The sequence below is a fragment of the Sabethes cyaneus genome, chromosome 2, assembly GCF_943734655.1.
Source record: "Sabethes cyaneus chromosome 2, idSabCyanKW18_F2, whole genome shotgun sequence".
NCBI classification, from domain to species: domain Eukaryota; kingdom Metazoa; phylum Arthropoda; class Insecta; order Diptera; family Culicidae; genus Sabethes; species Sabethes cyaneus.
Window position 1 is genome coordinate 111,892,612 of NC_071354.1, and position 23,782 is coordinate 111,916,393.

At 40.5% G+C, this 23,782-nt stretch overlaps 1 protein-coding gene across 2 annotated transcripts in view; it reads left to right on the forward strand.

Moving 5' to 3' along the window:
- The window catches only part of LOC128734227 (grpE protein homolog, mitochondrial), a 36,678-nt gene that overhangs the window by 11,657 nt on the left and 1,239 nt on the right, over positions 1 to 23,782 (forward strand). For both annotated transcript variants that reach the window (XM_053828292.1, XM_053828293.1), the window contains exon 4: positions 8,490 to 8,645. In XM_053828292.1, the coding sequence (XP_053684267.1) occupies positions 8,490 to 8,645 (156 nt within the window). The remainder of the gene's footprint in view (positions 1 to 8,489; positions 8,646 to 23,782) is intronic.

Below are 23,782 nucleotides of genomic sequence, written 5' to 3' on the forward strand. Positions count from 1 at the left end.
TCGATGTCTGCTGGCAATAGGGCTTTTGTCTAAGTGTAAGTGTATTAGTGATCTGGGAGGCACACAAAATCTCTAAGCCAGGCAAAATGGTATGCAAAATGTGCTTGACTAACGTTTATTTTGAATATTTCAGAATTTGTGGTCCGTTAGTAGTACTCAAAAGTATTTTAGTGATAAGTTTACTAGATGAATAATGTTGTTTGCGGGTATTGAAATAGATGGTTTTCGGAGGTCTATTCACTTCCAGGTGTAAGATTCCAGGAATTCTTAACACATTATTCACAGAGACTATTTATTTTGATATTGTTGAAGGGAATTGGACATTTTTGCAAGTTTTCGTGTACGAGCATGCTATGAAGCATTAGAAAGTCAAGGCAGGAATGACTTCATTTATAAATTAAAATTTGTAGGCGGTGACTTTTGCAAAAGTGCTGTATTTGTAATTTAATATCCACAGAATTGTGAATTCATTTTTAGTCAGTTAGTGTTAGGAATCTAGCCTGGTCAACCTTCAGGTTAGCAGATTGTCAGATATAAACATTCAATGCTACAGAAACCTATTGAGTAAACTGAAGGAAACTTTGAGGGTGCATCCAAGTTGTATATTAGGTATCTAGTCCGAATGTTCGTTATTCTTGCACTTCTCCCTGCAAGGCAGCATTTAAATGTTAAATGTTATGAAATATTAGGTATTTGAGTTTTGTCGCTTTTAGATTAACGGTAGCAACTAGCAAATAGCAGCGTGTTTCGTTATGCCAAAAACACCATTCTGCAGCGCACATACGGCTAGTAGCACGAAAGTTCGGGAAGCTAAACAATGGTGCTTCACATTGTTGCGACACACTTGTGTCGTGTCGAAGCGAACGACACTATGCACTATGTACAAATTAACAACCTGATTAACGCGAGTAAAAACGAAATTCATTTACGAACAATCGCACAATACGTTCAGAGGTGGCACCGCTAACATTTTAGCTAACGAGTAGCCTGCGCGTTCGCTAAGTTTTAAATGCGCTAGCGCTTTTATTAGCTTCCAATAAATATAAATACCACTAAATAAACTAACAGTCACTAATGTATGAAATATATTACTGGCCTGAATTTTGAATAGGTCATAACTGCAAATGAGAGATTCTCTTTGCGTCTATTACAAGTGCCTGAAAGCATTTCAATGCAATTTTTCTTAACGATTAGATAGCATATGACGCCAAGAATTATATCGTGCGAAAAAGATGCCGTCAAGTGTATTCGCAGCGTCGTGATAGACGTAAGAGAGGAGACGTAAAGAGAATCTTTCATTTGCAGTTATGACCTATTTAAAATTCAGGCCAGATTTACTCGCGTCGCGACCAACAATGTCCAATTTTATTAATTTGCAAGGAATCACACGTTTATTTTTGCTATTGTTTTCAAAAATTAGCGGCTTCGGTGGTTTATTTAGTAGCACTTGAACTTATCGGAAGCTAGCGAAAGCGCTAAATTATTTAATACCTAGCGAACGCACTACTCGCTGGCTAAAAAGTTATCGGCTAGCTGATTAGCGGTGCCCATCTCTGCATAATATGTTTATGTTATATGCTTTAGAGGTTCACAAGCTTACAGTTGATGACAGCAATCCGCAACTATGCTATGTGTGAAAAATAGCTAAGAAAAAGGAAGTATGTTTGGTTTTGTTTTCTCGCAGGTTTTGACAGTTTGGAACGAAGTTTTGTATATGCTGAAGGGGGCTCTGCAGCCGCATCAAAGTCTGCTTGGACAAGCGAGTAATTGTAGGTTCGAATCTTAGTAACAGGCTTGTTATTTCCTCACTCATTGTGCAAAAAGTGCAACTTTTCTTTTCAACACAGTGAGCAGAACTGCAGTCAGAAACGAGAAATAAATTCACACAAGGAGAAACAGACTAAACACAAAGAGAAAAACTGACGCGCAGAAAAACTTCTTATTGCGCTCTTTAAATGAGCAACTTTCGGTTTCGCTCTCGGTCCTCTCGGTAGCTACAGCAGTAAGCGTGAAAACGAAACAACCGGTGCGCGTACAGAAACTATAGACTCAGAGGTGTCCAGGCCATCAAAACTCGTTAATTTTTTAATCTTAGCGGAGAATTAGCTTTGTTATGGGAATTCCAATGTTGTCATATCTAAATAACATTGTTGTGACTTGCCTAACCATATGATGCAGTTGTGATTTTAGTATGGGTCAAAGTGATTTTAGTGTGGGTTTATTTGTAGGATTGATTCGTCCTACGATAAAACTGAACCTTGTCGTGGTGAATACCCACATTCAGAAGTAAACGTGATAAACGTTTACTGATTAGTTAAAAAGCCCTACAATATGTCAAAATACTTTTGTGATTTCAAGTGGGTCTCGGGGTAAAAATTTACCAAACGTGATTGTTGCGTTGTTCAGAAAGTGCTTTTATTTCGTTTAAGTATGAGGATCTCTGATAATTAATAGATGAATGTTTCTGGGATTCTTTCCTATTTATCACAGCTGTCAAACAAAGCGTCAACGATCTCGAACCGATCCGTTGCGGCTTTTGTGAAGCCAGCTATCATATTAATCAACAATGCTGCGGTTTCAACAGTCGAGTGTGCAAGGATCTATTCCTGCAAGGGAAAATTATGTTTATTTGCCCTACATGCAGAGACATGCTCAATGGTCGTTCTATCTCGGCTTACATGGCAAATTTGCAACTGAACGTGCCATCACAGTCGCAACCTCTCACCGAGCTACCAGCGCAGGTTCAAAAGCTGTGTGATGTTATTGATGGCCTAAGCAAAAAAATTGACAATTTGCCTAACAAACCGATGAATGCAGATCATGAAACCTCCTCTACTTTGCAGACCACTCCTGTGTGGCCAAGTAAGAGTGTGAAGCGTCGCCGAACCGAGCGGGTACCGTTTGCTGCTCAATCTGATCGTGGTGAAAATAACATCGATCTTAGTGATCTTTCTGTGCCATCCATTGCTTCCGTAGCAGTACAGAAACGCTTTTGGTTATATTTGTCGGGATTGAATCCACAGCTAACCGACAACGACATACAAAAAATTGTTTCTCGCTGCCTAAATACTGCTGAGCCTGCGGTTGTTATTCGTCTCGTGAAAAAAGGAACGGATACGTCCACTTTTTCGTACGTCTCCTACAAAATTGGTCTGGACCCGGAGCTGAAAAATGTTGCCCTAGATCCTGTTTCGTGGCCCACTGGACTGCTGTTTCGTGAGTTTGTAGATTTGCCAAAAAACTAACTGCTGGATTTGGCCCGGGACGCACCGAAATAAGCAATTTGGAAGCCCCTAATCCACTCAACACAGTCGCGCAACTGCAGCCTGCGTTCATCAGCCGTCCCGGTCCTGTGTTTGAGAATGGAGAGGGGGTCTTCCAGCTTGCTAATGTAGGCAAGTATTCCTCTTTCGATTTTAATTCCGAGCAATCGGTACCTGACGAATGTTCTTTCTATGTGCAAAACGTCCGTGGCCTCAGAACAAAAATTGACGAGATTTTCCTATCGACAACTGACTGCAACTACGACGTTATATTTATAACTGAAACTGGACTAGACGACCGCATTAGTTCACTACAACTATTTGGCACATCATTCAACGTGTTTCGATGCGACCGAAACCCAAGCAACAGTAATAAGTCAACTTTCGGCGGTGTTCTGATTGCCGTTGCGCAGCGTTTCCCCAGTTCGATCGTACGAACAACGAATGGTAACCATCTGGAACAGGTATGTGTAAGTGCAACTGTTCGGGGTAAAAAGCTATTGCTGTGCTGTGTTTACTTGGCGCCTGAAAAATCTCGAAGTGTTGACGTCATCAATGAGCATATTTCATCCGTCTGTGAGCTGTGTGATGCCTGTGCGGAGCATGATAACGTAATAGTTTGTGGCGATTTTAACCAGCCACGCATTGAGTGGGAACCATTCGACAACACGATGCAACCCGTCTCCACTTCCCTGTTGCCGTGTGCCAGTGCGGCACTGGTCGATGGAATGAATTTTTTGAATCTCTCCCAAGTAAACACGCAGCGAAATTATCTTGGTCGTATGTTAGATCTTGTGTTTTGTTCTTCGGATTGCGCTCTTACAGTTGACGGTTGTATCACTCCGCTGGTTCCCGTCGACCCGCACCACCCTGCTCTTGTATTGTCGCTGCCAGTGAGCAACAATAGTGCCGTGGCAGATGCCTGTGGAGACGATAGAAATAAACTGAACTACAGGAAGATTGATTTCGCCGCTTTGAATGAATTTTTGACAAATATTGACTGGAGTTTTTTGTTCGTTTGCGAGGATGTTAACGAAATGGCTGTACAGTTTTGTAATACCATTTCTCAGTGGCTGAGCATGAATGTACCGCTTGTAAGACCACCAGCCAGTCCTGCGTGGTGTACTTCCCGCCTCCGACAGCTAAAGCGTGTACGCAATAGTGCCCAGCGTGCTCACCGCCGTTGGAAAACAGTTTTGACTAGACACAATTTTAAGCATGCTAGTGATCAATACCGCCGTCTGAATGCATCATTGTATAAATCATATGTGCTGCGTGTGCAATCCGATCTTCGCAGGCAGCCTAAAAAATTTTGGAACTTCGTCAATTCTAAAAGGAAATGTTCTGTAATCCCTTCCAACGTGTACTACGATGACGTCGAATCAAGTTCAACTCCTGCCTCTTGTGAGCTGTTCGCGAAGTTTTTCGCCTCCGTTTTTGCTGATGGAACTGCTTCTGACGGTGATGCTGATATTGCGGCTGCGCATGTCCCGACCAATTTGGTGGATTTGAGTTTGTTTAACATGACTACTGATCTGGTGATAACTGCAACCAAAAAATTGAAGCGCTCCTTCTCTGCAGGGCCTGACGGTATTCCCGCCGTAGTTTTAAGTCGATGTATAGAAGTTTTGGCGAATCCGTTGTGTTCAATTTTTAATAAATCTTTCGAACAAGCTAAATTTCCTGACATTTGGAAACAATCGTATATGTTTCCGGTATATAAATCTGGCGATCGTCATAATGTACGGAATTATCGCGGAATAACCAGTCTCTCTGCGGCATCAAAGTTGTTCGAAATTATCGTGAGTGGTGTAATACAGTCCCGCACTAAGAACTACATTTCAACGGCTCAACATGGCTTCGTGCCTGGTCGATCGGTCTGTACTAATCTGGTGGAATTCACTTCGATGTGCATTTCGCAAATGGAAAACAAGAAACAAGTTGATGTCATTTATACAGACTTAAAAGCTGCTTTCGATCGAATTGACCATGTAATACTTTTGCGGAAGCTTTCCCGACTAGGTGCTTCCCAACAAATGGTCGAATGGTTAAAATCCTATCTGAGCGGTAGAGTGCTACGAGTCAAACTTGGATCCAGTATTTCATCGGAATTTATCAATATATCTGGAGTCCCTCAAGGCAGTAATATGGGACCTTTGCTTTTCCTGCTGTTCTTTAACGATGCTGCGTTACTGTTGGGTGTTGGATGCAAGTTAGTGTATGCTGATGATTTAAAACTGTTTGGTACCATAAGTAATAAAGACGACTGCTGCCGCTTGCAAGTTATGCTTGATGTGTTTGTTGGCTGGTGCAAACTGAACTGGCTTATAGTCAGCGTTGCAAAATGCGAAGTGATGAGCTTTTATCGCATCAAAAACCCGATAAACTTTAACTATATTATAGATGGTACTGAGCTGCGCAAAGTCGAACAAGTTAATGACCTCGGTGTCATACTTGATACTAAACTGACATTTAATTTGCACCGTGAATCAATTATCTCTAAAGCATCCCGGCAACTTGGATTTATCTCCAAGATAGGGAGAAACTTTAAGGACGCCCATTGCCTTAAATCGTTATATTGCGCCCTAGTTCGACCGCTTCTGGAGAACTGTAATCTGGTTTGGTTTCCGAAGCAGCTTACTTGGACCATACGAATTGAACGCGTACAAAGAAGATTTATTAGACTAGCTTTGCGTCATCTCCCTTGGCGAAATCCAGAAAATTTGCCACCCTATGGAGATAGATGTCGTCTACTTGATCTCGACACACTGGAACACAGAAGTAAAATGCAACAGGCGATATTTGTAGCTAAAATGCTTAACGGGGAAATTGATTGTCCACAACTGTTATCCATGCTCAACTTCCGGGCATCGCAACGAACTTTACGCTCAACGGGACTGCTGCAGACACAGTTCCATCGGACGGCATTTGGATCTTGCGAGCCAATGACTGAATGTATAAGAACTTTTACAAAAGTGGAAGAGTTGTTTGACTTCGGCGAACCATCGCGCGTATTTGCAAGAAGATTAAAAAGATCAAGCTTACTTTAAGATTTTTATTCATGTAGACTAATTTTTTTGTGTCAGATGAATTACCAATAAATAAATAAATAAATAAATAAATAAGCTGTCACAAATATCTCCGAAAAATGTCGGATTGATTGGGTCAGTCGGGCTTAGGGTTAATCAGGGGATGTAATCGGGATAACAGATCCGGTTGTATGCCAAAGGACCACTATACAATGATTACGGGTAATAATAGAAGTGCATAGGTATCAGATGGGAAAATTAGTTCAATTCGTGTCGTGTGTTTGAGTCTCCGCTGAGCGGTGCTGCTAAATAGAGTCAGTAGGATTTTTGCACTGGCCCGTAGCTGTCCTGTGCTCTGATGGCCGACCACGGGGTCTGTCGATGGGGAAGGGCCGAGTCTTAGAGAGACGTATAAGCCCACAGCTTTACTGCACTAGCTCTTTGGTCCCGAGGGTTGGAAGGCGGGTGCGTCTCTATATTTTAAAGCTTCTGTCGACTACCGCGAAAATTGAAAACGGTCGCGCGGTTGAGGACCGGTGTTAGGCGGGGCTGACGAATCCTCCACTTCCTCACTATACTACATTTTACAACTCAAGTAGTACAATAAGTCCAAAGCATTTACAAATTCGATCTACCATTTTTCTTTTCATCATCATCATCATCATCATTATATTTAAAATATGACAATCCGGACTTTGGCAGAGAGATCTTAGAGTCAGTTCGTGGAGTCCGCGCTGGGTCGGAACGCCTCCGCCTGCGGGCTTAGGCGCAACGGCTATGCTTGGGCTCTACCTGTGTTTTAGTGGGCGACATTGCCTGTCTCGTCAGGTAGAACTGATGTTTGAGGTCTTCCTAACATTTTGTTGACATCACGCAGTTTTATACGCTATTAAGCGACCAGTTGGATAACCCGAAAAAAAAGAAAAAAAGGTTTATCTGTAGGATTGATTTGGAATTTAAAAGTATTTTACTACGCGAAATTAACTAGAAAACTTAGAACTAGTTTGTTACCGTATGCTTCACTCGGTAGTTTTAGCAAAAGAGAAAAAGTTTAACGATAGAAAATGTCTTTATATATTTGCTTATGCATTGTGTGTTTGATAACGGTAACGTCTGAGCACTGTTATAGAGGGGCACACTGTCAATTTCCACACTTCTCCTCAGTGCGTGACCCGTGAATCCCCGTATCCATTCCCAGTATTCTAGAAAAACGTCGCCAAGCCGCTAAAGGTTTTGTCAGTAGATCTGCAGCCATCGAATCTGTTGAGCAATATTTGACGTCGACCTTCATTATCTCGCTTAAATTTTTCACGAGCTGCTGCCATAAGCGTCTCGGAAAGTTTAGCGTTTGTCATTCCAAATTATACATCTAACTTCTGGATATATTAACCCTAGATCAAAGTGTATTTTCCTTTATCACGAGTAAATTCCATGCCTAGGAATGATTTCTGTTTACCAAGATTCGTAATGTCTCAAACTTTCCAAAATTTTAAGAGTTGTTGCATTATCGGCACAACCAAGAACGATATCGTCGACATATACTGGCAGATATGCCAACTTGCCGGGAGGCTGCTTCATAAACAGCTCCTCCTAAAGCTCGCCGGGTCGATACGCTGCTTTTACATCTAGAAGCGTAAGCGGAATGTTGAACCGACTCGTAACAGCAAGTAACGTCCGGAAAGAGGTTTTATTTGTAACGGGGGTGTATACTTACTCGTTGTCTTCACCATGATGCTGTGAATAGTCTTGCGCTACTAAACGAGCCTTGTATTTGACTACTTCTACGAGCGCATCTAATTTTACTTTATATAACTTTTCTTCTGCCGGGAAAGTCGTTTAATTCCCACGTCCCATTCTTATCGTGGCTTGACAATTCCTCTTGCATAGCCGTTTCCCAGTTGTTTGCTCCACTAGATTTTCTAGCCTGTGAACGTTACATGGCTCCTCCTTGGCAAAACGTACAGCATTAGCTTCAATAAAACGACTTTCTTCGCTTTAAACCTTTATTGATTTGCGATGAGTGTCGCAGTTCTTGAAGCAATTCTTCACTTATGAAAGAACATTAATTTAAGTAAACTATATGAAAAATATGACCTATCTTGCCTCGTGACCCGCCTTGCCTTATCTTATCTTACCTTATCTTATACCTTGAAGTTTTTTAAGCAGGCATGAAATATTACATATATTTTTGCATAAGATTTCAGATAAGAATCCTCATTTGAAGAATCTATACGAAGGGCTAACAATGACCAAGGCACAGCTTAACCAGGTGTTCAAGCGTCATGGATTGGAACAAGTTAATCCATTGAATGAAAAGTTCAATCCCAACCTTCATGAGGCGTTATTCCAACAGGTTTGTACTATTTGATTCATATTCGCTCGCTAGCATGTTAAATTCTTATGAATACATCTTCCAACGTCCGTATAGAGTAAGGAGGGGTAAAAGTGCGATGCGGGTAAAAGTGCGATTCAATGATTTATCGGTGCAGATTCCGAGTAAATTTTCTACATTGGCATGGATGGGTGATTACTTTGACAGCTTGAATCTAACGTAAACTTGACCAAACTCGTGACTTTAGTCATGACCTTGAAATGCGGTCAGGCATATATTAATATTTATTTTGAAACGATGATTCTACAATTGATGAAGGGACGGTAAGGGAAAGTAATGAAGAAGGATTTTTTCGGGAATGAAGGACCAGCGCCTCTGTGGTTCAAAGGTACACGGGTACCAGTGAGCGACACGCCATGGCAGGTGTTGTGGGTTCAAATCCGGTTATAATCTCTGATTACAGCTTGGTTCGACCCATGCACCTTCCAGCATTGGACAAAAGATAGGAGTCACAACGACAACTTGTTAACCATAGCTACCTATTACCCCCCCCCTTCCTTTCCACCCTTCCCCTTCATTCCCGAAAAAATCCTTCTTCATTACTTTCCCTTACCGTCCCTTTATCAATTGTAGAATCATCGTTTCAAAATAAATACTAACGTAAACTTTGATTGCTTACGAAGCATAGTTGCAGAGTTATGTGCAATTGTTATTTTAGGGCGGTTTTGATGTAATTTTTCGTTATACGGCAAATACGATATCAACAAGAGAATATTACTTGTTGAAAATTTGTAGCAGCGTTTTACATCACTCACATATCTGTTTTGAGAATACGGCGAAAATAATTTACAAAATATATTTCGCTTTTCCGTAATTTAATCTAACCCCGTCAAGCGCCTAGCGGGGTAAAAGTTCGATTCACGGACGGGGCAAAAGTGTATAGCTAATTATATACAGCTTTAGGCACTATATTACAGATACTAGAAATGAAAGATCTGCACAAAACTGTGTGCTCTACAGATGTTGGCCGAAGAAAAACAATGTGTTTCCGCTGATGAAACAAAAAACAAACGTTTGGAAAAGTTTCGATCTAACGGTGGCTGCAATACACCAGCGCCAAATAGAAAAGGTGCAAATTGAGAATATCATCTAGTGCTTTTGATGGTGTACTACCGGTTGCTCCAGAAATGGAAATTGTAGCAAATCTTTGCAACTTCTCCAGTCTATTCTGTGCATGTTTAATTTTAGTTTTCGGCCACCATACTAAGGCTGCATATGTTATTCTGGGTCTTACTATTGCCGTATAGATCCAATGAATCATTTTAGGTTTCAATCCCCATTTATTTCCAAACGTTTTCCTGCTTATCCATAAAGCATTCATAGCCTTATTTATTACTTCATCTAAATGTAAATTCCAATTTAGTTTGCTATCAAGTGTTACTCCTAAATATTTGACTTTTGGAGAAATATCTAGTTTGATACCTTCCAGGTACAAGTCGGGAATTTTAGTTTTTCTTCTTCGTGTAAAAGAAATCACGGTGGTTTTGTGAGGGTTTATAGACAGCCCCTCGTCCCTACACCACGCTGTTGTGACATCGAGAGCGTGTTGTAACCTATCCCTAATGACGTGTTCGTATTTCCCACGAACTATGATAACAATGTCATCAGCGAACCCAATTATTTCAAATCCTAACGTTTCAAGATGCGATAATAATTCGTCAACAACAAGTGACCATAGCAGAGGCGAAAGAACTCCTCCTTGTGGGCAGCCCTTTACAGTCTTTACCGTGACTGTTGACATTCCGTGGTTACTAGTTATTTCTCTATTTTGTAACATTTCAAAAATCCAATCTACAATAGCTTTGTCAAAATGTCGTTTTTCCATAGCATTTTTCATTGAAGTGTGAGATGCATTATCAAATGCTCCTTCAATGTCCAAGAAAGCAGCTAGCAGAACCTCCTTGGCCTCAAAAGTCTTTTCAATTTTTGTTACTAGTGTATGAAGCGCTGTTATTGTTGATTTTCCATGCTGGTATACAAACTGATTTTTATTTAGAGGGATTAGTTCTAAGTATTTTGATTTAATATAGTCGTCAATTAGTTTCTCCATCAATTTTAGCATAATTGACGAGAGGCTAATTGGTCTGAAAGATTTTGGGTTTTTCTTATCCTTTTTGTTCGCCTTAGGAATAAAAGCAACTCGAATTTGCCGCCAACTTTTTGGAATATAATTTAGGCGCAAACTGGCTCTAAACATTTCAGTTAGACAAGCAGTAAGATTTCCATTGCTTTTCTGAATCATTACTGGACGAATTTCATCATTTCCTGAGGTTTTGTATGGCTCAAACGAATCTATTGCCCATTCAACCTTTGCTTGAGTGAATATACTACTTGGTAGATCTTGCGAGTATTCTCTGGTCACGTTTTGCCCAGTTGAACTTGCAATTTCATTTTGTCCATTGGAAACTGTAATACTGGTCTTTTCTGACCCAGCGCATGAGTCCGAGGAAGCAGTATCTCCACTCAAGATTGGCAGAGATCCTGGAAAGTGTACTTGCATCAACAGATTTAAAGTTTCGGTAGCATTGGAAGTGAAACATCCGTTGTCGTTTTTCAAAGTGCCCAAACCATTGGTATGATCCGTTGACAGAACTTTTTGTAATCTAGAAACCATAGGAGTACTTTCTATATTTTCGCATAAGTGCCTCCAGTTTTTACGTTTGGATTTTCTTATTTCGTTATTATACAAAGTGAGTGAATACACACAAATAATGTGTTGTATACGATTGCTCATAACTTTTGAATTAAACGTCCAATCAAAAAACAAATCAATAGTGATCTATTAGGCTATATTACCTTTCAAATGAGAATAATAGCGCATAAATCGGTTCAGCCAACTCTGAGAAACAGGCGATCATTTGTACCTAGTAAAAACCGGTTTTTTAAGGCTAACTTTTAAACTGCTTGTCCGTTTTCAATAAAACTTGGTAAAAAGTTTAGTAATAGCAAGAGCTTTCGTTTGGTACTAAGATCGTTCAAATTGGTTGCGTAGTTCCGGAGAAACGCGTATCACGTAGTTTTCACATTTTTGCTTATAACTTTTAAACGAAACGTCAGACAGCAATGCAATTCAATAGTGATATACTAGGCAATAATACCTTTCAAACAAAAGTAAAAGCGGTCAAATCGGTTCAGCCACCTTTGAGAAACAGGCGATAGAAAATGAGCTGCACACACACACATACACACACACACACAGACATTGCTCAGTTCGTCGAGCTCTATCGATTGGTATATGTGATTCGGCCCTCCGGGCCTCGGATCAATTTCGTGTTTTTCGACCAATTTCTAAACCTTTGTTATATAGTATAACAAAGGTAAAAACATGCTTTGGGTTCCTAAGTTGACGCATGATTTTTGCCGTGTACTTTATTTGACGCATGGTGTTCCTTATTTGACGCACTTGGAAAATAAGTTTAATACCGTCAAACGGGGTAACTTGCAACAGCGGGGTAACATGCAACAACGCAATATCGATCGAATTTTTTGTATTTTTGATGTTTTACTTCAATTTTTAATCTTTATCAGTCACTGAATCTTGTTAACAACAGGTCAAAGAAGCCTTAGAAATTGATATGTGGATTTTCTGCTGTTTTGGTAATTTAAAAAAATCTTACAACATGGTGTCAAATTTATTGCCATTTTTTCGTCTGTAAAACGTTTGCTACGCCCACAAGGACTTCAAATAAAAGAAGCCTAACATGCATTTTTTATATTAAAGTGAATAATAAGGAAACCAAATATTTGATTTATGATGACTAGTTTTGTTTATCCTGATTGTTACCACATTATTCGTAAAACAAGTACTTAAACGGGGTAACTTGCAACAGCTGGTAGATGTACAAAACTGTGTTTCGTTAACTTCACGAAGCAAATTATCATTTAATTTTGCATCAAGCTATACTAAAAGCACAGCTGAAGAGTGTAAGGTGCTTTCGGTAAGTCGGAAATATGCCAGTTTTTTTGAGATTCAGTATATCCCAATGTTCATAGAAGAGGCCAAAAAGAAAATAATCTCACTGAAAGAAATCGACCAGCAATATGCTAGTTTCTAGTTACGATCACTCGTAACGTAATGAACATTCATATATTACGTAACCAAGATATCGATGATTTTTAACCCCCCTGATCCCCTTTATTTGATTTTGTATAATGGATATACGACGTGGAATGCGTTGTTACACAACTCCCGCTCCCATAAGTACGTTACGTAATTTGTGAATGGACCTTAAAGAAGCTCTATAGGATCTAGACACGGAATATCAACTGCATGAATAACATAAAAACTAAAATTCATAATTTCCGGTACGCGGTCATAAATTATTTTGACCAACATGACATAGGACATTTATGCGAATATTCATAGCAAAAGCATTAAATATTGCAAGTCGTATTAACATTTGCATATTGAAGTCAAAAGAAACTCATACAAATCATTAAATTCGTTCAATGTCCAAAAATATATTACTTGTTGCAAGTTACCCCGTTGAAGGGGTTACTAGCAACAAACTAATTAAAGATTTCTAAAGCAACCAATATCGATCGCATATTTTTTCTCAATATGTGAAGTTATTCTATTCTAGACCTAATAACTTCATATTAATTAAATGCCCTCAAATGTGCTGCAGATAAGTTTTTACTTGCGCTCATAGTTGAGAACTGTTGCAAGTTACCCCGTTTGACGGCATTAACAAAAATGGCAGTGTCTTTTGTATTTTAGATAATTGCGCGTTAATTTCAAATAACTGGACAAGCGTTATTTATATGGACGTATTTCTCCCCAGTTTTGGCGAAAATGTCGTGAGAATTTGAACAGTCGATTTTTTCATATTGCAAACACAAGCAGACTTATAACAATCTGTCGTTGTTCGATGTTACATAAGCTTCAAAGTAACTGACCTGTTTATACGTTAACCCAACATGTACGATGTCGAATTTGGTAAAAAAGAGACACCAGTATTTTTAACATTAAGGGGGCATAGTACTTTTTCAATTTTATAAAATCGAAATTTTTTTATTGATCATATCGAAAAATTAGCATTTTGAGCATATGTGTTTGAAACCGTTTGGATGAATTCCAAAAAATGACAAAGTTACAGCTATCTGTATCGCGCATGTCTGGAGCAATTACACAGCGAATAAAAACTTCAACGCCGTTTTTCTCGAAACCAGGTCTTTAAAATCGGAACCATAAATATCTCAAGAACGGCTCAAGCAATTCTCTTGATTCTTTTTTTGTTTAAAAGCTTATAAAATTATCTAGTGTTTGACCCATCCTTTTTTGAATATTGCAGTTTTTATATTTTTTAGAAATGTTTAAAATCAATTTTTTCGTCTAAAACCCTTACTTTAACATTTCAATGTCTGCCATTTCGTTATGTGCTCGAATTTTAAAAAAAGAATGGGTCAAACACGAGATAATTTAATATACTTTCATATCGTTTTGGAATTTTCCAATTCGAACAAGCCCCCAAGCGCCACTCCATGGTACCGCAAATCATGTTTTTTCGAATAATCATGTTTAAGGAGCCGTAGGGGAGAGGGGAAGAGGTTCACCTATGAAAACAAAATTGTAAATATTAGTATAAAATGCGATGTTTAAAATGCAAAAAACCCGAATCGATTCGCTTTTCGCGTTATCGAGAAAAAAAGATTTGAAATAAGGCAAAAAATATGGTGTAAAAAGTAGTATGCCCCCTTAATACCGAAATAGCTCAGGATCGGTCTAACTGCATACACGAATCAATCAGAGGATAGACCGATAGGAGCTAACGATCACTTGATCAGTAGCCATCCGATAGCGAACGAATAAACGCAAGCACGTACGCGTCCAATTTTATAGCCTGAAATAAATGTATTTTATGAAGAACAAATATATGAGAGTTCACTAAAAGTGCTGTGATATTTTTATTACGCCGAATTCTAAGGAAAGGATTTCGGAGAAGATTGGATATTGGACAGCTGGAAAGAATTGGATATTGGTCAACGTCAAAGGAATATAGGATTTCTAGTTACATACTGATAGATAGGCTAGAAGAGAGAAGCTGCCAGCCGTGTGAGTACGGTCCTATATTTAGTGCGATACGAAATTTGTCTTGGTTAAGCCCGCGAACCACCTCCCAATAATATGATGCCGTGCCCAAGACTCGCGGTTGAAGCTGGTCTATTATTCTGAAGGCATTGTATAGTACAAAGGATATATTGGCACTATTCCGTCATTTTGCTGGCACTTGCTTCGATTGATTGGATTTGAAATATTCCACCTATGACGAGCTACAGTACATTATAGCAACCATATTGGCATTATAGTGTAATAGCAGCATCGGTCGCATTTCCTTGGGCTGCTAACTAATAATTAAATACAAGGCCTATATCAAATAGGCCACAGGTGAGTGGCTTTCCAAATCTTCAAATTCGCTTTTCGGTGCTTCGTGGATCATTTTTGTCTTGCATGTTATTACGTCTTGGAGTATTGGCGGCTTTCATGGTTCGTAGCAGTAAGCAACAGCATATCGGTGGAACTCAAATCGGTGACGATCATCGGCGGTTAAGATCGAGGTACTCTATATAGGACATACTAAGGCGGAAGCTAAAATTATTTGTTATATATTCAATCAAGGACTATTATTGACAGGCCTCAGGTGAGTGCCTGTCCAATATTTTCGGAGTAACGGATTTCTCAGTAAATGTAGATTTTCTCATCCTTCAACGAGTGACGTCTGTTTTACCAGCAGCTAACGTTTCCGTATCAAATTGGAAAATTCCGAGAGCATTCAACTGGCAGATCCAGATTTCAACATAAGCAATAGGATCGACCTTTTAAGTGGTGCGGAACATTTCTATCGGTTCCTTTACAAGCGACAGCTGAATCAAATTAGGTTGGGTCCTGGTCTTCCCGTTTTGGTGGATACTGTTTTCGGTTGGATGGTATCGGGAAAGGCCACAAAGGAAAAGGCTACTTCTATTAATTACTGTCTGGCCACAGCATCGGTAAATTTGGAAGGTTTACTCGAACGTCTTTGGGAGATGGAGAGTTGGTCGAGAGAGGAACAAGACAGTGAGGCTCATTTCGCGAAAACTCATAGCAGATTGGACGATGGACAGCTAAATTTCGACAGGATGTTGAGCGACTCTAGAAATATGGCGCTAGATTGATTTATAAAAATGGAAAAGCGATTGGACTGTGATTTAAAGATGAAAAAACAGTACCATTCCGCCATACAAGAATATTTGGACTTCGGTCACATGCGGAAATTCTCAGACGAAGAAGTGCAACTTGAGTCTGATCGATTGGTGAAGCGACAAGTATATTTCCTTCCGCACCATGCGGTGGTTAAGCAATCAAGCAGCACGACAAAATCCGTATTGTTTTCGACGGGTCAGCCCGGTCTAATAATGAATATTCTTTAACACTAGATATACCAGTATTTTAAATATACCTATTTATACCAAAACCAGTCAAAATAACTGGTGGTTAAGAAACGATTGGTGAACGACTGAATAATGTGCAACACAGACCCCACAGTGGTGCTTAGCCTCTTATCCAGCAACTTCTATCTCCACCTCGTGGTAGGGTAACCAACCTGTTTTGGACCTAATCTGCAGCTGTACATAATTTGGACACTTCCATTTGATTTTGCTGTAAGTGTCCAAATTATGTACAGCAACAGATGGGGTCCAAAATAGGTTGATTACCCTACCAGCCGGAATACGAGCCTTCTCAGCGGAGATGTGGTAACCAGCCCCGGTGGAAACTAAGGTCGTATACCAACAGGCAAGGAGGCACTGTCTTGTCTCGGCACTATACGATGGCAGCCCCATCATGAGACTCGGCAGCATAGCCCCTGGCAAGTTTTTTATATCTAAAATATTACGAAAAATCAAGAAAATTCAACTAGAAATATTTAGCACGGACAAAGGCGATAAAACAAGGATTTGGAATGGATGCTTCCTACCTGGAACTGTAAATTACTAAATTTCGTGGATGGTGGCAGGATGTTGCTTGTTCAGTTAGAACCGCAAATGTTCGACATTGTGGCACTACAGGAGATATGTCGCAAAGGCGGAAAGGTGTGGGGATCCGTGGCGGCAAGGCCTAATTTTACCAGAACGGTGGAGCAACCAACGAGCGAAGAAACGGGATTCGTAGTGATGGACAGAACGCAGGATCGCGAGAGGATGTGTGTGTTGAGGATAATAGGCCGTTTCTTCAACTACATCATCATAAACGCGCACTGGCCACACGAAACATATGAAATGGGAGCACTGCCAGTTGTCAAAATCATCTCGCACGGTTGCCAGATCTATCAGATTATAACGAATTTAACAAATCTCGCAGATCGGTACAGCATCGGCACAGTTCGGCTCGTTTCAAGTCGCCTAACATAAAAACGACTGTGCCGAGTGACCGACCCCTTGGTCGATTTTCTTGTTCCACATTCTTGCTGATTGATAGAGATTATATAAACTTTTCTTGATGCAGCACACTTTATATGCGCTTGATTCATATCCAGGAGGTTCTTTCATAAAAAAGGTTTTATCCAAATCACCATAAAGGTACGTCATTTTTACGTCTACGTGTTTCATCAGTAAGTTTGTTTTTCCAGCAACAACCACCTGCAGTATCAGGGTGAATTGCTCCGCGACTGGTGCAAACACTTCGTCATAGTCGTAGCCATGCTTCTGTGTGAATCCCTGTGCTACTAGACGCGCTTTGTAACGAATTACTTCACCTTGATCATTTTCTTTACGTTCTGCTCATTTGCCAGCTAGTAGGCTCGTCATGATCTACGTATTGTTGCTTTTTAAGGAATTATTTCTTTATCCATGGCAGTTTTCCATTCATTCCAGTGTGAACTATTCTTTGCTTCCGAGACTGTACGTGGATATTGCGACTTCGCAGCTAACGCCGTGTCACTACAACGTAGAGGTGTAACTCGCCGTCTGGGACACGATCATGTCTTACAGAATGTTGAATTTCAACAAACCGCCTTCGTCTTCTTTAATGCATAGTGTATCATCTGGAACAAATCACACATCTTGACTTACCGTCAGCTTGTGTGTAATCGCATTGATCAATCTGATGCCTTTGTGGCAATCGGAATATCCAAACATGGTCCTCTTTATAGCTTTGGGATCCAGCTTTGATTTTTCTCCTTGGAAATATAGTCAAATGCGGAGATTCCAAAAACTTCGATGCGCCAAATCTGGTTTCTCATTGTGCCATAGTTCAAACGGTGTCTGCTTTATGCTATTGGGTCTGCTGTTGGGAGTAGGTTCTACAAATAATTCGCCGTATTTACAACTTCTGCCCAGTGCTTGTAGGGTAGCTTCGCCATCTCAACTAATGATCGATTCTTGCGTTCCGCAACACTATTCTGTTAAGGTGTGTACGCTGCCGTGAATTGCTGCTTTATTCCCTCTGCTTTGCAGAACGATTCCATCTCAGTGTTTTTGAATCCTCTTCTTTGGTTTAATCTAAGAATATTTGAATTGCTTGAAACGATCTATTACCTCTAACTTCTGCCTTAAGAAATGTATAATCATGCACCTGCTGTAGTCGTCAATCAGCGTCAAAAAGTATCGGCAGCCCCCAAGAGTTTGTGTATTCATTGGCCCGAATTAACTCACACTCTTAAATGATTCTACCTGTAAATAGGTCGGATTTAGTTAAAGCTAGGTTGAAACTACTCAAAATGCCCTTAAAGTGTACAAACTCAAACTTTGGGTAAAAATTTCAACCAATTTTGGCTACTTGCTACCGATAATTGAATTATTCTCTATGACAAATAACGCAATTTTAAGTTCCTACTACCAATTTTTTGGTTGAAAAGCTACTCAAACTCTGAGTTTGTACACTTTAAGGGCATTTTGAGTAGTTTCAACCTAACTTTAACTAAATCCGACCAATTTACAGGTAGAATCATTTAAGAGTGCAGTATTAGGGTACCGCCAGAGTGCAAGCGACATGCGACGCGACGCGACATTTCTTGCTGAAGTTATACGCGCAGCCCTTTTTCGCCCGAAGCAGGACTGTGCATTTAGCAACATGAGAGCGATGTCGTGTCGCGTCGCTGTCGCGTTTACTCTGTACGGGGCCTTAGAATTGACTTAGTTTTGCCTTCTACCGCGTCATCTTCCTTTCAATGCAGCTTTCACACGTACCGTTTCGAAAACCACAATTGCGGATTTTGATTTCAGTTGCAAGTTCCAACTTCTCTAGTTTCAGTATCAAACATAGATCCGACGACGAGAAAAAAGCGTTCGATATCCAGCTGGAGGCACTATACGATAGATGCTCGCCACGGGATATCATCGTCATTGGGGACATGAACGCTCAGTTCGACAGGGAAGCAATATATAGTGATAACGGCCAGCGATGCATCAACATTGCAGCTTCCCGAGGCCTGGGGATCAGAAACACATTCCTTCCCCGCATAGATCTACAAAATCACCAGATCACCTAACCAACTAACATTGAACCTAATCAACCATATTCTCATCGAAGGCCGGGGTTTCTCGAACATCACCAACGTACGCTCCCTACGGGGTACGGATATCGACTCAGATCATTACCTAGTAGAAGTACACGTGCGCTCAAAATTATCGACGGTATATACCTCACGACAAAGCCACCCTCCTCGGTTGAACATTCGGTAATTAGACAACCCGCAAGGTGCTGAGAACTACGCGCGTACTACGCGCCTTCCTCTGTGGCCAAGGGCTTCGACCCTCGAAGATAAATGGAGCAGGATACGTTCGGCCATCAGTGATGCCGCAAAACTCCAGAAGCAGAGCTAGAACCACAATTTCAGGCTAGTGAGATGCGCAAGTTCTATGAGAAGGTGATCCGATCTCGTAAAGGATACACACCGATGCCTGACATGTGTAGGATCGAGCAGGGGAACCTGGCCACGAGCGCGACGTGGTTGGTGAGTGGAAGCAGTTCTTTGATAGGGATCTCAATTGCTGATATAGCAAAAGGAAATGGAGCAAAAGTCAACGTATGAGAGCCTATGGGCGTTTCAACTTCCGATCTCAAAGAGATCCCGTCAGCTGAAGAATAGAACCGCCGAAAAGGACCGACTCTCGACAAAACTCTTCAAAAATGGCCAAGAACCATTAGAAACGGCACTTCACTGAATAATTTCATGCTTCGGACTACCCTTTCTCCCGAAATGCTACATTTCTTCATAGAATCTCGCACCAGTCATTTTGATTGGTGTTGGTATAAATGGCAAAAACAAAAATTATATTTGTTACTAATATATATAAAGTAACATTAAGTTCATAAAATGTATTCTCTACTTATAGTTACAAAAGTCATAACATCGTTTCTAAAAGGAAATGTTATATGTTGTAGAAATTTCAAATTGAAATTGCACGACCAGTCAAAATGACTGGTCTGGTATATCTAGTGTTAAAAGAAACGTTACTCAAAGGGCCGATAATTCAAGATGAACACTTGAGTCTTCGTAAACGATTTCGTAAACATGAAGTGGCGCTAGTAGTAGACTTCGAAAAGTTGTATAGACAGGTTTGCGTACATCCTAATGACAGTCCACTTCAACGAATTTTTTGGCGGTTTTCTCCTAACGATACGAAAATTGATGGACAAGACACACACGTATCGCTCTTACAACATTTAAGGATAAAAACAATAATAATAAAAATTATTTTTACCTACACGTCGACCGGTTTCAGGCACTCTAAGTCTATAATCAGGACGATGCTGATGTCCAACTGATTACGTGTTGTTTGTCTGATTGAATCCACGTCAATTTTCGTATTGTGGGGCTCTTACGGTGGCACGGAAGCAAGAAAAAGTTCTCCTAACGAGCCTATCGGCGTGTACGAACTATTAACGGTTACGTTTGGACACCTTCGCCATTCTTAGCAATCAGGGTACTTCATCAGCTGGCGGTCGACGAAGGGCTTAAATATCCAAACGCAAAGGCAGTTCTGCTCAAGGATTTTCACGTAGATGATGGTGGGAGTTCTAATATCGATGGAGCGATTCAGTTGCGTACCGAACTAAATGAATTGATGTCCAAAGGTGGTTTTCTATTCTATTTGGTTTTCTATTTCTTTTGAATTAAATCCTGGAGAAGAAATAAAAACTTTAGGAATTATTTGGGAACCGCGCTCAGACCAACTCTGTTTTGTCATTGACGTCGACAATAATAACGTCATCTGGACTAAAAGGCACATACTCTCTAAAATAGCTAAGCTGTTTGACCCGTTGGCGTTGATATCGCCCATAGTTATATCAGCAAAAATCATCATGCAAAAGCTTGCGTTGCTGTAAACAAATTGGAATTTGGTGGTACCTCAAAAGAAAAAATGGACGGCCTTCTATAGCCAACTACCCAAATTAGAAATACGCCTATATCGGTTCGCATTCATTTCGGAATGGGTTGACGTTCAGATATATTGTTTTGCCGATGCTTCAGAAGTAGCCTATGGCACTTGTTTGTATGTGAGATCAGAAGATCGGCTAGGAAACATTCACATTGAGCTTTTGTCCTCCAAATCTCGTGTCGCACCTTTGAAAAGGTTGACTCTTCCGCGTCTAGAACTATCAGCAGCCAAGGAGGCGGCGATTCTGTACTCGAAAGAATCGCAAGCGTTAGCTCTTAACAAGGTTACCTCATATTTTTGGCCGGATTCTACAATTGTACTTCACTGGTTGAACTCACCTCCTAATACGTGGAAAACCTATGTAGCAAAACGCGTTTCAAGTCTTCACACATTGACCTATGGACACCAATGGCGCCATTTTGCGGGGAAAGAGAATTCGGCTGATCTAGTGTCGAGAGGAATGTCCATTGACGATTTCTTACAGAGTCAACTTTGGAAAAGAGGTCCATCATGGTTACAAGAGACTGAAGAAAATTGGCCTTCTGAGACATATTCGTGTAGCTATTCGGAAGAGATGTTAGAGACTAGACAGCTTGTACACACTATAAGGATCTTATCCGACACTAATGAGTTGTTCATGTTACGTTCAGTTTTGGAACCACTTTTTCGGATAACAGCATACTGTATACGCTTCTTTCAGAATTGCCGTAACCCAGATGAACGCAATCGGTCTCCTTTTCTTACTGTGGACGAAATAGCAACCGCCACTAAACTAACATTACTAAAGCTGGAGCAGATGGAATGCTTTGAAAATGACCTGAAACAACTACGCAAAGGTCACGCTGTGAACCACAATTCTACGCTCAAATTGTTAAGTCCCTTTTTAGATAAAGATAACGTTATTAGGGTTGGCGATCGCCTCTGCCACTTCAAAACTTCCACTTCAATCATCCATTCATAAAATTCATCATAGATTATTTTCACAGACAAATTATTCACGGAGGTCGTCAACTAACGTTGTCGACGATGAGACAAAAGTTTTGCCTATACACGGTAAGCAAGCGATCAACTCAGGCTTGCGAAAATGTTATCGCTGCTTTCGCTTTAATCGAACACCCATTCAGTAACCAACTGGTTAGCTCCCAAAAACGCGTATTCGTCCAAGTAGTGCCTTTCTCATTACAGGAGTTGACTATTGTGGGCCGTTTTATTTAAAGCCCCCGCATCGACGTGCTGTTGCTCCCAAAGCATATATAGCGGTGTTCGTCTGCTTTACGACGAATGCAATGCATCTGAAAATTTTAAGTGATTTGTCAACTACTGGATTCCTCTCCGCCTTTCAACGCTTTATTGGATATCATTAAGACTATCGCAGTGGCCTTTTAACCCAAAGCCCTTCTGGCATACAAAAAAATTGGATATCATGGCTTATCGCGCGAAGTTCATTCGGATAATGCAAAACATTTTGCGGGGGCTAAGCATGAATTGAACGATTTATATTGCATCCTAAACGATGAGTCAAGCTATAAGCGTATAAGAACAGAACTTGCCCAATACGGAACTTCCTGGCATTTCATTCCTCCTAGAGCACCAAATTTCGGAGGTTTGTGGAAGGCAGCCGTTCATTCTGTCAAAACATGCCTCAAGAAAGAAATCGGTGACCGCCGCCTCTCTTACGAAGATTTCTCGACACTACTTGTCCAAATTACAGCGGCTCTCAATTTTCGGCCGTTAATGCCATTGTCAGATGATCCCACCGAACTGAAGGTATTGACGCCGGCTCATTTTTTAATTGGGACTCCCATGCAAGCTGTACCTGAACGTGATTTGCGCAATGTTCCCACTAACCGCCTCATCCACTACCAGCAACGACAGCAATTGTTCCAGCACTATTGGTAACGTTGGAGCAACGAATATCTCACCGAACTACAGGCAACCAGCAAGAAGCGATAGACAACAGCAGTCCAACAGGGAAACATCGTGGTACTACGTGAAGACAAACTACCGCCGTTACGTTGGCCTATGGCGAGAATTATCGACGTGCATCCTGGAGCTGATGGAGTAGTTCGCGTCGTAACTGTGAAAATGACTAAAAGAATCTACAAACGTCCAGTCAATCGAATTTGTCCCTTGCCATAGTGGTATTTAAGTTTTTTTGTATATACACTAAAGTCGCTTTTTACGCGGTTTTTTACGCGAATTTCGGAATTTACGCGGTTTTTTTACGCGAATTTCAGAATTTACACGGTTTTGATTTACGCGGGACGTATCCTTCGCGTAAAAAGCGACTTGAGTGTATTCGTAAATGTTTTGCTATATAAGATAAGGATTGAAGCGAGTTCAAGGGGGCCGGCCACCGGATTCTGAGACACATACCGCCGCTGAACATGACTTCGAAAAAAAGATTTTTTGCGGTAACCTTTCAACAAGATCAGATATCGAAAAATCATTTCGGCGCAACACGTCTGAAAGTGTTAGCCTGCCGGAAACTGTAATAAAAAATTCGATTATATTTGAAGACATGTCAAATTGTATCTCATATGACAAATAAAATGGTATAACAAAGGTTCCTTTCACCAACTGGTGGATTAAATCGGGTTTTGAAGTAGGACTACGTCTTTAATTTATATATCGGGGCGCACTTTAGAAACACGAAAAGGAATGTATGTAACGAAAAGTGGTTATAGTTTGCACGCTGATAACTCAGCCATACCTCAAGAGATTTTAGAAATAAACTA